This window comes from Pterocles gutturalis, unplaced genomic scaffold, assembly GCF_000699245.1.
Source record: "Pterocles gutturalis isolate BGI_N339 unplaced genomic scaffold, ASM69924v1 scaffold7127, whole genome shotgun sequence".
In the NCBI taxonomy this organism is placed as follows: domain Eukaryota; kingdom Metazoa; phylum Chordata; class Aves; order Pterocliformes; family Pteroclidae; genus Pterocles; species Pterocles gutturalis.
The window spans coordinates 31,134-46,470 of NW_010110110.1; the positions used below are offsets into that span (position 1 = coordinate 31,134).

The following is a 15,337-nucleotide window of genomic DNA, read 5'->3' on the forward strand; positions in this document are numbered from 1 at the left end:
CAGTACGTCTATGGTGTCAGGATGGATAAGTGAATTAAACCTTAATGAAAACTCGGGTCAACCCTTGGCACCACCAACGAAACGCCACTGTAGGTCCCTCTCAGAACCAGATGAGCTGGCTCGCTGTCGGTCACCCTGGAAGCCTGGCAATTCAAAGGTTTGGACTCCTGTGTCAAAGAGACGGTGTAATAGTGGCGGTAGTGCTACTTTGCAACGCTGCAACAGTCATGGAAGTGCAACCTTACAGAGAAGCACAAGTATCAGTCTGCCACAAAACATACTATCGCTGAATAACATCTTCACTATCACCAGCTTCAACACATCACCAGTACCCAGACCTTCCTCTGCCAGCAGCGGGTTTGTGGACAGTAGCGAGGGAAGCACAAGCTCAAGTACCCGCTGGAATTCCGGAGGCCCTTGTGACTTTAACCCAAGGCGCCGCCTCTCCCTCTCCCAGGAGCACATCACCGAGACGGGAAATCTCTTGCCTTCAGCCAACAGCACTCCCACCTCCACACCTGAGCTCAGCCGACGTCAGGGCTTGTTGAGATGCCGCTCTCAGCCTTGTGTTCTGAATGAAAAGAAAAGCCGGCTAAAGCGCAGACGGGAGGAGGATGTACGATGGAACAGACCATCATTAGACTTTTTTAAAATGACACGGGTGAGATTTTACTTTCCTCAGTGTGTGAAGGGAACTATTGCAGAAAGGCTATTTCTAGATAAACTGAACTAGTCTGTAATTGTTACAGATTTGCTCACGTTTTAGTGCTGATATATTAACTTCAGCAATACAGCAGGTTTCTTATACTTGCCAGTGCTCTACCCTATAGCAACTTATTTACTCCTTGCTCCCAAAGCCCAGTTTTTGAAGTCCAGTCTACGTGATACACAGGACTATGAAAAGATGGGTGAAGTGGAGGCCAAACAAAAATGGCTTGTTTTTAAGATGCAAGGAAGCCATGGGGGAGAGGGACAGACAGGGAAGCAAAAAAGTTACACCCCTGTTACCTAAGAACAGCAGACAGTTATTTCTAAGTCATCTTGGTGCAAATCTGTTTGGTTAAGCTTCCACTTACAGTTTGAGTAATTCCATAAACCTGAATAAGAGCAAGCAAACCCTTATATAAATGAATTAACTAAAGAAACTGCTAATAAGCAGTCAGAAATAGTGTTCTAATGCTCCAACTGCAGATGCTCCAGTTCAACGGGGAGGTGTTTTACTCCAGTCATTCCGAATTCTGCTTCCCTCCTCGTGGGAGTGTAACGGTTCATGCCTATACTTTGCATGTAATACAGAGCTCATTTTTCAAAGCTTCTGTGTCCACAGAGGCAACTGCTACTTGTTTAGTTTCCTGTAGATGTAAAATTGAGCCTTATGTTATGGTCAGAGAATACTTTATGCTTATGAGAATGGGAGGCTTGTGGGAGTAGTTCTCGTAAGAGTAGTGGGGAGGAGACAGTTTGCAGACATAGCGATAAAAATGTAACAGAAAGTAAGTGTCCCAGCTTTTGATGCAGTGTGCAAAAGAAAAAAACAAAGAGAATGGGACTCTGGCTAAAATGTTTCATCTGTGGTATCTGGATACTAGTAAGTTTTACACAAAAAGCGTGAAAACTAGCAAGATACTGGAACTGAGCTGTGGGATATTCACCGAGTTAGCTAGTTTATGTCCACTAGGCTTAGCTAAAAGTCTGTATGATGGCATCTGTCCATCTCTTATACCTTTGTAAGACAACCTAGAGCTTTAAGGATTTTCTTCTTTAAAAATACAGGTTTTTTGATGAAGCTGTGGGTTCAGTAATGGGATGGCAAGCCATGCAGAATTATTTGCTTATTGACAAGGCTGGTAACCAGTTCTGGTCTAGATATGACTAGATGCTGTTCTGAGTTTTGGTTAAGATGCAAGTTTACTGTTTAGGTAATCAGATCTTACCTGTTTCTCTGTGTTAATCACTGCTGAAATGAGTTTGCTAATCTACTCCAGAAATATTGGTGGATTTGCCTTTCAACTGCCTGTGTGGTCTAGTGCAGGCTTCTTTAAACTGAATGTAAACTTTAAAACCTGCTCCTTTCTTGGCTAGACTTGCTGCTTGTGTTCTTCAGGCTCTAGAGGTGAGATGCAGTATTTCAGACTGGCAGAATTGTTTCTGTTGTTCAGATGTTATACCTTCTAAATAATCCATATAATAGTGCGTATGGAGCAGACCTGATATAACCCATGTCTACAGAAGGTTTTTTTGCTATTTAGACTTGCTGCTGAATTAAAGAGTACGTGAGACTAATACTCAGCCAGTCTTCATCACTTTTTCCTGTAACGCCCATTTTAAATGATGTTTTTGTGATAAGCTGAGTAGTTTATGCAACAAAGGTCATTCTACAGTGTCAAGGCCTGATGTGGCTTTTTTCAGCTATTTCAGTAGATTCTTCCTATAAAGAGACTACTGTGTATTTAATCAAAGGCACAAAGTATAGTTTGGAAATACATCAGCTTTCAAACATGCTAATCTTTAATGAAAATGTCTGTTTAAAAACTAGGCAAGTACTGAAAACATTTGAAGTAAAAATGGGAGTGTTCAAGAAATGTGGATTTTTAGAATGGCAACTTGCTTATCCATTACATTGTTAGAAGTCTCGTATTTCTTCATAGCCTACCTTCTAATCCTGGCAAATGTATATGCTTTGAAACTTTGATCTTAAATATGTCTCTCTAAACTTAAATAAAATTATTGCTCTGGAAAATATTGTAAGCTAATACTACAGAAGACTTGTTTAAAGGTGTCATGCAGGGAGATGTGGATGTGTCCTATATCTGCATATAGCTCAGTGAAGATCAGAGCTATGTTAAGGGGAGGTTCAGTAAGACCTCTCTTTCACGTATTTTGATGGCTTATTGGTTCCAAAAATACTTTTTCTATGATTTCCAATTAACTTCTAAGTCAGTTTATGAAAGACCTGTGTTGAAAACAAGCGCTTTTAAGGATTTTGTTCTAAGCTTTATTGCAAGTGTTTTAGTAAGCTCAAATCTTCCTAAAAAGCTAAACTTAACAAAGAGTTGCTCAAAACCAGATCAGTAATTAGATAATTAGTATTGCTTGTGGAGAACTTAAGTCATAGTTGATCCATGTTATGATAGATCTGAAGGTGCTGGGAAGGGAGAGTTCTTACTTTACATAGTGGTGGTATGTTGGAGCCACAGCTGTGTGAAATGGGGAGTTTTGGGTCTGCAGCAGCCGTTTCTCCCAGTGCTCTGAGTCCTGAGAATGAAGCCCCTGCCAAAGTTTTTTTTTTTTTTTTTTTTTTCTTTGCATTAAGTGAACTGTTTTTTGCCAATTGAGTTCTGGAAAATATACTGGGTTGGTGCTCCTTCAGTCCTTACTAATTTGCTAAATATAAGTGCTAGAAAACTAGAAGTCTAATTTTGAAAGCAGAGTTCTTTAAGTTTAGAGTTAATAGGTAAATTCAGATTATTAATCTATCTTTATAATCTGTCCTTAGTTTCTCCACTTTTCATGGCTGACTCCTTCCACTGTTGTGTCTTTAAATAAATGCACAAATTAGAATATTAAAAGAAGGAAGGAAATTGGGCAGTTCTTCACACCATAAATTGTTTCTTTCTATATACCTTGATTGTATTTTATTCTTCCACACACCTCTACACTTCACTGTATTCCCCCTCTGTTGTAGATTTTTATGCACTCTTGGAACAGAACATGCCATATCTTCAATTCTTCTGGAAAACACTGCATTAATGGCCAGTAAAATGTGTTGAAATAGGTTGAAATTATCAAGCAGACTGCTGTACACCATGTTTAGCTCTTAATAGCACTAAATTCTGGAAGGATCTTTTTCTGGACTTGAAGCTGAAAATACAAATTTATGAAACTTCAGACCTAGAACATGAAGACAGCTGTAAAAACAAGTGGAAAAGACTGTAGAAAATTATAACAAAATATGATAGCTGTTTTGAGCCCCTAAGGACTCAGAATGACTTTCTCTGTTCAGTTATGTATGCAAGAATAGCTGTAAGGGTTGTAGAACAGCAGAACACAGTCTCTATGCCTACTTAGTGTTTGTTCACAGTCGCCCCAACTAAGAAGCTGGCTCCAGTGAGGAGTGTTGGTCTTCCTTCACTGCACCAGGCACCCAGTCACCCTGGTATTTCAAGATGACTGTGCGTGGCAAAGAGCCTCTTTGGACTTGCTCTCTTCTGCAGCTAATAAGCTCTATCACAGAGGCTGCCATGGAATAAAGGTGACATTTAAACTGGTAACTGCCGTAGGAGGATCAGAATGTTTCTTTACTGAGAAGAGGAAACTGCTGAGCTTTTTCAAATCTTCTGCTTCACGAATTATGTCAGTCGATGCTGAGGTGTGACAAGTAAAGAACAGCCAAGAGGTTGCACATGTTTTTCAGCGTGTAAGCAAGTTTTATTGTGACACCGAGACTTTATTCTGTTTCAGATCAAACAACACACTGTAGTTTGAAGTCTTTCTGGTGTTTAACATTCTTGTGCTATTCCTCCCCCAATGCTGTGGCATGGAGTTGCCAAAAAAAAAGATAATCTTGGTGTCATGCTTAAAAAGCTTTCAAACTTCTTCAGCATGTTCTCTAAAGTGGTCTTTGGTCTGTTTAAATAGTAAAAACAAAATAGTTGGCTTTATCCAAGTAAGGAGTAGTTTCAACTATTCAGTGCTACGGTGTCTCATGCATTTGTTAGATAAGACAGCACAATGAAAAGTTTTAAGGAGCTGAGACTGGAGTTGTGATTTCCTAGCACAGGGTGCTTCTGCCTTCTTAGAAATGCTTTGAAGTCATCTGGATTCTCTACTAGTGGATTTTCTGGGTACTGAGAGAGACCTGAGTGCCACAGCAGGCCACGCCACGCTTGGTGTAGCCTGGCACCCTGCCTGCCAGGGACCAGCTGCTTTGAGGCACGCAGGAACAATGGACCTGCAATGTGGTACTTCCTCCAGCGTGGTGGCCTGGCTTCTGTCAGTGTGCATCTTGGGGGGCTTCAAAGTGTGCATCAGTGGTTCAGACTCTGATAACTACCTCTAGATTTATTTTCTGTGGATAATCTGTTCTTTAACCCTTTATCTCAGACCTCCACAATATTCCACAACAGTTTAATTTTTGTAAACTCTGTTCATCATCACCTTCTCCAACATCTGAATGCTTTTTATGATTTGTTTTCTTTCTTGGAGTTTAAGATCCTGCATGAGCAAAACACTTGGATAACTTTTGATCTGTAAAGTAAATTGAGCTTAAATTGTCCATGTTTTATCATTATTGACTTGCTGCTTCAGGTCACGGTGATGTAGTGGCTTTGTGGATCTGTAGAGAAAGGAGGGCTTCTTGCAGAAGATAGCATCTGAGTCATAAAGACTTGGCAACTCTGGCCAGAACAGCAAGACTGGTATCACTTGGGTATGAGGATAAGCAGAAGGACTCATTGGTGGTGATTTCCATAACAGTTTAAAAATGCACACAAAGTAAGGATGGATGGTGGGGGTGGACATGTTTCCCTGAAGGGTGTGATGAGGAGGCAGTATTTTATGAAGGGCAGAATACATCAGGAGTGCTGTGGCTGAACTTAGATCAGATGACTGGTACTTTTCCTGCAGAGGCTTTCTTGGTGACTCCTGACCTCTCTTGTGGAATCTCTGTGTCTGCTTATTTGAATTTTACTTTTTGTGGGCCGGTTTGGAGAAGCCCATGCGAATAGATACAAGGGTGAGATGTGATACTAATTATTTAAGTATCTAAACCAGGGTAACAAACTTGTAGTTGCTGAGAACTATTAGGCATTCATTTTGTTGCTGTTTGAGGTCACTGTAATTAATGGTGAGTGTATGGACAGGTAGGTGAGTTAGCCATACTGTGATCTCACTAAGTTGAAGCAAAATAAGGTCTGAAGCGTTCTCCTTGATTCTTTGAATTCTTGTTGTTGAGAAAATTTCCAGGTATGCCTTGTTAGGCATAGTTACAGTAGATTTGTTCGCTTCGATTATGCTGCGATGAAGTGGATTCATGTTCCCCAGCTGCACAAGCAGTGTCACTGCTATAAGTAGAAAATGAGCATGGGCATAGAAAAGACAGTACCATGCACATGAGTAGTGTAGTGAAGTAGCTGCTCAGTTGCATTAGGCCAGGCTGCTGTTTTGGCACGTGCAAGATAAAGAAGTGATATCAAGAGTCCCTCACAGTGCTAGGAGGTTAACCTGTGAGTCAAGCCTGGACTGGCTAAAGTAGGTCAAGTCCTGGCTCATGAGGTTCATTCAGATTGATGTTCTCTAAATAGTAAGCATGCTGCTTTAAATAGTTTGAGATGCTTATGCAAAGCTTGTCTCTTATAGCCTGCTGTCAAAATGGGAACAAAAAGGTTATTTGGGGTAGATGTACTCTCTGCTTGTGGATACAGTTAAGTCAGCAAAGGCTGTTCTCTGCCTGGCACACTACACTTGTGATTTGGGGAAGATACTTAATGCAGTTGCAAGTCTTAATCACTTAAGCTTTTGTGGTGCTCCTGCAAGAAGATGTAGTACAGCATCTCTTAGTTAGAATGTAGGTCTGATTTTTTTTTTCTATCTCTGGATGACACTTTGCAGTTCAGTAATGCATTGATATGCACTGCTGTTTCCCAGATAAAATAGGTGGTAGATGCCCTTGGACTATGTGGGGTTATCTTTTGCTTCAAGGCACCCTTGATGCCCTTGGCTTTTGGAATATGGTTTGTGGAAAATACAATACAGATGAGCCATGTGTAGTAAATTATTGGACTGGGTTTGATTGGGATCAATAAAATGGTAGCAAATGTAAATATGCATTATAATTTGCTAGTAGTTTCCCTTTGTATAACATAAGAACTGAAAAGAACAGCTGTGAATGAAGCAATTGAGACAGGGAGAGAAATTTGGTTCTTGTTTGAAAACTTATTTCCTATTCTTAGGGAGCCTTTAATTTCACATTTGAAAAAGAGATAATCCTGGCCTACCTTTGCTTTGAAAAACAGTTCTGGGGCCTTTTTTATCTTCCCATGGTAGTAATTTCTATAAGGTATCATAAACCAAGAAAGCAAAAGATAAAGTGATTTGTATTCCAAAAGGCATGAAGTAATTTAAGGTCAGTGGTCTTGTTCAGAGGAAGGGAGCTGGGTATCAAAGTTGATCAAATCAGTGGTTTAAATCTACTTTATGTAATTCTAGGTATAAACTTAATTTATAGCTGAAAAGAAATGGTCAGCAATGGACCTCAAGGTTTCTCCTGTTTGCCTGTACAGTGTACCCCTACATGCAAGAGGCCAAAGACTTCAGCATTTCCAAAGTGTGTTTTTTCTGTAAGGGCAGCCTTATGACTTGGAGGACAAACGTCTGAATGGACATGGATACAATAAGATACCTGGAGGTTTTCTAAGCTCCAACAGAGTGAAAATAAACTTCTGTTACACCTGCAGTATTTTGAGTAATGAAATAAGTCAACTTTGGTCTGCTTGGTCAAGCTGTTATATTTATTCATTGCAAATTAGTTTAGAAGCTAGAGAATTGCTAAGATCAGGAGGAACTTCTCTTTGGAAAGGAACAGAGATCTGGCAGGTTGGAACAGTGTCCTCAGGTGTCTGCTGTCCTGTGGCATTTATGAAAGGAAGAGACTTTGAGGAAATGTGAGTGGTGGCCAGTGATGGTCCCAGCACCACTGTCATTAGTGAAACAGCACAGATACTCTTGAACATGTTGCACCTGTCTCTGGATAACAGATGTCTGGAAAATTTCCAAGTGTTTTAACTTGGATTGTAGGTTAAATTGACTTCTTCAAAGCTGAGCAATATGCATCTACTATGCAGTGTGATTATGCCTCCCGTATCCTCAAATTAAATGAAAAATAACATGATGCAGCAGTTTGAGTTGAAGTTTGTGTGGGTGACTATTTTACATTTGGCCTACTATCAATCTGTAAAAAACAATTGTGGAAATTAAGAGTGAGGAAAGATGTTTTAAATCATCCTGTCTGATTCTCTGTTGATGCATGATTACTTCCCACAACATATATTTTTATAGTATTAGGTCCACTGTAGCCTTTTAAATGCCTCCAGGGATGTGGTTTCCTTAGCAGATAAAGAACCTTCTGTGGAAAGCTATACAACTCCTTCAAACTCGCTTAAGATAGTGGCATGCATTTTTGGATCTCTTTCCTGCTGTCATGATAATGGATAATATTTTATGGAAATAAAACTGTAAGCTCCCTGGTCCTCTGGTTAGTGAAGACATACAAGCTCTTAGTCTCTATTTGAAAACAACTTCTGCAGGAGTGGGAGGAGGGATAGCAGATATTAAGTTTGGTGTCTAGAGACTAGGAGTTGGTGTCCAGTTATTTCTTTCTGTTTTGTGAAAAATGTTAGCAATGATGATGCTTTTTTGCCTGGAATTTTTTATCATCAGAGTTAAGAGGAATTACACACGAGCAGTAGTTTTTGCTGATAAAAAATAATAGTCGAGGACGTGTGGCTTCTTACAGCTTTCTGAGGACTTAAGTAGGACCTGCTAAAGTGCTGAACTACACCTCCATTTCCAGTCAAACATCTATATTATTCCTTTCACTAATAGTTAGGTCTCTTGATAATTTAAATCTCTTCAAAGTACTCCAGTAAAATAGGTTAATCAAAATGAGTATCTTGTAAAAAGTGATGAACCTTTTCAGTCATAAGTTTTATTTACTCTTCTTTGTGAAGTGTTATACAGATGCAGCTTCCTATGTTGAAGTTCTTATGGTAAAACAAAAACAAAAAAAAAATCAACTGATGTTTGCAAAACTTAAAGAAAAATATTCCTTAACCTGCATTGCATCAGAGCAAAAAGCCTGCAGTGAAGATGTACATAACTAATGAGTGGACTTAAACTCCACAAACATATTTTTAAAAAACCAAAACAACACAGCTTCATTCTGTTACATATCAATAGGTGGGAGCTTACACAGGAGGTGTTTAGTTCAGATGGTGTTTTCCTTCTCAAACGAGATCCTCCAAGTGGAATGAGCAGTAACTTGACACGGAAAATCCAGTGCTGATTTCTGAAAGCAAGCCACTCCCTCTGCTAGCTCTGCGCTTCCACCTGGGGTGTGATATGTTGGGTCTGTTGAACAAGGAATTTGTTCCTGTATTTGAATTCACGCAGCTTAAATATACCTGTACTTGTTAGCACTCTTGTAAACTTCTTAATCATGTGTAGCATCCAGTGCTTGTTTCTTGCCGTGTCCGTTGTTTGAGCAGGAACTTGCTTAAATAGCCATAGTATTTTCAGGGAGGTATTAAACTATTTTTATAGAGTATACATTTGTGGCATAAGTTGTTCACTCTGAGTTTGAAATCTGTATTTTTTCCACTGCGCTTTATGTTACTATCTGTCAGTCAGTTATGAGTTTGGATTTTGTAATTTCAGGCGTAGTTGTATGGCTCTTTCTCATCCTTCTGAACTTAAATAGACGAACTTCACAGCTGTTGTGTGAAAGTAAAGTAGGAAGTCTCAAATTTTTTCTATTTTGGGAATGACTTCATTAACATTAGTTAAATAATTACGTATTTCTTATTAACACTGTGGTGTTTGGAAACTGATATTTGTTTTCTGTAAGCAAGGTTACCCCCATCCCTTCCCAGATGGTTTTTAATATGAAGTGCTTGAAAAATCTTGATTTTTTTTTTTTTTTTTAATCTGGGTATTATGCGTAATAACTAATAAAGCAACATAACACTAAGTTTTAACTTATTTTAGTAAGTTCAGACACTGTACCAGGTGAAATCAGAATTACTCTTGTACAAAGAGCTGAGTCTTTCACCCCAATGTGCATAGTAGCATTGCTTGAAGAGACAACCTTTGTGCCATGACTAACTGGAATGTGCGGGTTGGAGAGCAAACATTGACAGCTTTTACTGTGGATTGGGAGATGCAGAGACTTAAGTGTCATTTTTAGCTTTTTAGTGTGCTGTGATGAATGCTTGTGGCAGCGAGAAGAGTCTACAGTCTATGTTCCCAAAATGAAGTAAGATATTAGATTATACTGTGCTTCCAGGAGGAGGTAAACAGTGTGTAAGCCTTTCCAAAACTTGCTGTGAGAAAGGCAGGTCAGGTTATAACTAAGTTTGACAGCGAATCCCATAAGGCTGCGGATACCAGATGGTGCTGTGGTGTGTAGCCACTGATCTCACTTGTCTGAGCTTTTAATGTAAAACTTGCAGGCTTTATCCAAGTGTGTACAAGTAACATGTAACTCATCTCAAAATGGGGAAAAAATGCTGTGGGTTTAATTGTCAGAGACACAGCCCAGTGGAATTAACTTTCCTTTTGAACAGTCTATGTGAACCTTTAAGCTTGCAATAGATGTAGTTGGTTGTGCAAGCTGTAAGGGTTTCCTGGCAGAACAACACTAACTTAAGTGCACACTTATTACAAAAGCAAGATGTAGGAGACTGTTTAGCAGCAGACTGGGTTGATGAGTTTGGATCCTCCTTGCTTGATGATACATGTTGAGTCCAACAAATTCAGCTGGGAAGGATGCCTGTTTCTCAAGGTTTTCAGCATTCCTGTTTTTCCTTTAAAAAAACCCCTGATTTTTCACAAAGTAGAAACATCTCTCATAGCAATTAGTGTTTGCTGTATCAATATGTAGAACTTTACAGTTCAAGTAGTTATGCAGATCAGTGCAGCTGGAAAAAGTGCGTGCCTAAATACAAAATGAGATGTTGAAACTGTACCTCTTGTCAACTCACTCCAACTTTCTGAATCTGAGATATAATTGAGATTGAGTCTCCCCTTTGCCCTGTTCAACAAAGTGCTTATTGGGAACTTAATTTCCTGGAAAAAAAATGAATTCATATAGAGAAAAGCTGTTAACCTGTATTAAAATGTGGTTTTCCCCCATTCTGAATTACAGGTCCTGCTTCATCACTCACTTTAGTTTTCTTCTGTTTATCTCTCTTGTTATGTGGATGAAGGTGTGTTACCTTCATTCTTTTTTGCATGCATTGTTGTCTAACGTTAAGTTTGGGTTCTCCAAACACTTGGATTCTTATGTTGGCTTTTTAGTGATGTTTGTAAGCAAATGCCAGTGTGCAAGGCCTTGGTGACAATGTGTTATCTTCTCTAAAGCTGTGCTTTCCTGTGGTCATCCTGAAGCACGTTAGTGTTTAGCAGTCATTTAGTCTGCTTTGAAATTATGGGGGTTTGGGTTATAGAAACCACTTCAGTATTTGTTTTTCCCCTTCCTCACTCCCCTCCCCTTGCCACCCCTGTGGTTTGAGTTTTGTATGAGGAGGACTCAGAGGAAGGGAAGCTGAATTCCTTTTCCTTGATTTCCTCTTTCAAATACAATGGTGATTACAATGTCTGTATGAAACAGGCCTTAAGTTTTGGTAATTATGTTTTGTCTCAAAGCAAGTGAGTCATCTTCTGACTGCCAAGCTTCAGAATATGACAGTCCTTAAGAACTTTCCATATGAGGAAGCAAGAACAGATTTGTGGGATGGCTAATGAGTAACAGATAATTAGTGTCCTGCAAAGTTTAGTATCTGACAGGTATTTTGCCTTTTTGTGGGATAGTGCAGAGAAACATCTTCTACACAGTTTATTATTTGATCTAATATAAAGCCTTAAATGCCAACTTTTTATATTGTGGTACAAAAGCAACATGAATGGCTCTCACAGGGTTACCTGTTGGGGTTTTTTGTTCGCTTAGTTCTTGTGGGTTTATTCGAGGGCAGCAGAGATTAAAGTTTCATCTATTGAAAAATAATTGTTGTTATAGTTTGAGATACAAGTGATATGTTGTGTGTGTAACACTAGCTTCATATTTGATTTAGATGAGCAGGAGAAGTATCCTTGATTTTAGACTTGAAGTAGAGTTAGGGGCACCTAATTATTTTTGAGATAATTAACTTTATGTAGCTTTAGCTTAGTTTCAAAGTATTAGAAATAATTACCTCAGCAAGCTAGAAGCTTCCACTTGGCAATATTGGTCTTTTTTTGAGTAGCCTGGGGTGCTCAATCATCAGAGCTCACACTTTCTGGGAGAGTCTTACCTGTGGCACTTAATGGCTCTACTGAACATGAGTGGTCTCCTGGACCATGCTATTTCCATGCATCTGCTGCTGTTCATGTATAGCTCTGCGGTTGGCATAAAACTTTTAAATTTCCTTGGTAGTCTTCTGTTTCTGATGAAGATGTTTTGACACCAAAGCTTTTAATTTTGGTATCTTTTTCCAAGAAACAGCCATTTTGAGAAGGAAAGCCTTTCAAAATAGGTGTCCAGGTGTCTTAAAATGGGACAACTCTTCCTAAGAGAGCTCTAGGGCACATCTAAGGCTTGTTGCATAGTCTCAGACTTATGGGAGCAAGTGTCGATACCAATGACAGATGCCTCAGGCAGCATGAGCAGATGTTGTCCCAATGCCTTCAGCCTCTACCAGGCTTGAATTTGAATTTGCTCTTAATTTTTCTAATCCTGTTTTAATAAACAGGCCCTAAGACTTGGTTTACTGTGGTGTCAGTACAAATACCTGAGGATGAATCTGCAGTTTGCCAAGTTGTTTGAGATAATGCAAGTCTTAAATTTGATGCTTTTACCTCTTCCTGCCATGGATAAGATTAATTAGTTAGATAGCTTAGAAAAAGGCAGGGGGGAGTGGGAAATTGCTGTCCATCTAGGGCTCCATTTCAGATGCATTGGAGCTTGGATAATCCAGATTTTGTGTAATTGCCTCCTTCATTATGAGAGAAAGGTCCTTTACCTATAGCTCTAATTGCTAATTAATGAAGTCCTTAATTTGTTAGAAATAGCTTTTTAGGTTGAACAGTGTTAGAGGGGAACATATTTTCCAGCCTTGTACTTTAAATAATCTTGCTGTCAAGAACAGATTTAAGTTTTCCGTACTGAAACATAACTGATAACTGCGTTCCAAACCAGAGTTGTACAGGTCATAAAGTTTGTTAAGAAGTGGCCTTGTGGTTTTTTTCTAACCGCAGCAGAGCATTTTCTTGACCTAGTTATTTTTCAAAGACAAATTACTGTTTTTCTTACCTTGAACATTGTTGCCTGAAGGGGTTAGTCTGATGGTTTGACACATGGTTTGGAGAGCCTCTAGTCTCTGTCTCTGTTACTGTTGAATTTGGATGTTATTCTGCCCAGCTGTGTTTTTAAAAAAGAAAAAAAAAGTAGGTACTTAAACTTGAAAAGCTCCTTCAGTAACCTGCCTTGAGAAAGCAAGCCTTTCTGTAAGGCACATAAGACTTTTTCTTCTAGAATGAATCTTGCTTGGTACAAGCCTAAAGTATGGAACTGTTCTACTGGGAATCAACGTTTTGTCAAATGGCAGTTAAGCATCCTTACAAAACATGTCTGTCTTTATTGGAAATTGGCAAGCCAGCATGATGTCTCCTGACTAATTCCACATGGTCTAAAAACTTTTTTCCTCAGAAGTGTTGCTAGCTGCTTTCCCCATTACTGGATCTGTGTGTGCCTGCATGTGCTTATGTTTTATAAGGAAGTTATGGACTATTATTTGCGGCTGTAAGCTCTCTTTCTTTTGGAGGGAGGACAACAGAACAGAATGTTGGAAGCAGAAGTAATTCTTTTTTATATTACTTTGTAAGACCAGGGCATGTGCTGAATTAAGTAGTTTACACAGTTTGCCACTCTTCAGGTTCTGCTTCTTGTGTGTTGCTGTTCTGTAAGTCCCTTTTGGCTTTGCCCTGAGTTATCTTTACCGCTCTGCCTTGCTTTGCTGCTTTCTGTTTAGGGATTTTTCAAGTTCTTTGGTCTGGTGTCAAAATCCTGTTTAGATTCCCTTGTACAGAATAACTGTCCAGAAAACCAGCTGTGCCTCCTGGTGTTGAGCATAGCTAAATCCTGCTCCATTTTCGTTGTGGCCGTAAGAAATACCCTGTTCCTTCTACCAGAAAGATCCCGTAGAATTGAGTTTTCCTTGATCCTCTTCTCTGTGGTGGCATGACCAAGAGATGGGCAGTATCTGCAGTTCCTATATAAATACACCAAGCTGATCTTGGGTTACTGTAGAAGCTGCCTTATGCAAGTTTGTGAAATATTCCCGGACTAGCTAGACTTGGGATCTAGTGACCCTGACGTTTGCTGGATGGCTCAAGTGTGGCCATAGCATGTTTGAGGGCCAGGCCTGAGATGATCAAACATCTGCGAAGCCATGTGAACTCCCTCAACATCCCCACCCACAAGATTTTTTTTGTTCAAATTTGGTTTAAAGTTCTCCCGCATGGACACTACTGTTATAACAAAAGGGTCATCCTTCTGATATTCAAATTGGCTCAAATGTGATTATCTTTATTGACATGTGATCATTACGTATTGAAACTGCACTCGTTATGACTTGTTACTTGTGTTTGTTTAGTAGGCCAATTTCCACAATGACTGTGGTTCTGAATCTTTAATATTACCACACTAAATTGTAATCCATGTAGCATGGTTCTGGCTTAGTTTCTGTCTTAGTGCATATTCTGAAAAATACAAAGATCTTTGGGGAGCCATGATACTGGTCACAAAGTAGGATGTCAGCAACCAGATCATGGTGGCAAAAGGGTAAAAAACTTCCGAAAAGTTGGGTTCCCAAGCTGAATTTGGGTATATGTACATAATTTTTTTCTTTCTTTACGGCTGTCAGCACTTTGACAATCTGTTAGTGCCTTAAAGCTATGGGTTGAAAAAAAAGCATACTTTTGTGCTTCAGGAGGGGGTACTGGTATTTGAGGAGGGAAGGAAGGAATCTGTCCTCTGCAGCCTTCTCAGCTTATGCTGTAGGTCTATAAATAGCTCTCAGTGCTTGTCTCTTCCAATTATTATTTCCCCAAGCAGCGCTGTTTGTAAAACTGATGATCTTGAAGCAGCCTTTGGTTTCATGTATCTTTTTAAGCATAAATAGTTATTTCTTCTTCAGGTACAAGTCTACTGATACATGCTGGATCTTCTGCCTTGGGAGTTCCTCTTGCACCTGTGAAATAACTTTGGTTCAGACTCTTGTTCTCCAGAGTAGTGAACAAAGCAATTGCCACTCACACAAAGCAAAAATCAATGAACTGCCATGATCCCTCCAACTAATAGTGGCAATTTGAGGTGTTTCTCTGTCCATCTCAGAGCACCACAGTAACTTGTGGGAGTAGCAGCAACTGTGACCTAAATAGGAAAGAGATTCAAACTACAGTGCATTGTCTGCAGAGCACAGCGAGTGACAGGTTTGGGACACTTTGAATTTCTCCTCTGGTTATTAAAAAAAACCTTTTTTGCTTTGATATATTACGGGAAAAATTGCAAACAGTACTGGTTGGC

General features: G+C 39.5%; 1 protein-coding gene across 1 annotated transcript in view; it reads left to right on the forward strand.

The window, feature by feature from the left end:
* The window catches only part of LOC104461579 (protein FAM53A-like), a 49,383-nt gene that overhangs the window by 9,581 nt on the left and 24,465 nt on the right, over window positions 1-15,337 (forward strand). Inside the window, 1 exon segment of the mRNA XM_010073214.1 lies at window positions 1-661. This exon segment is cut by the window's left edge and continues 29 nt beyond it. Coding sequence (XP_010071516.1) covers window positions 1-661 — 661 coding nt within the window.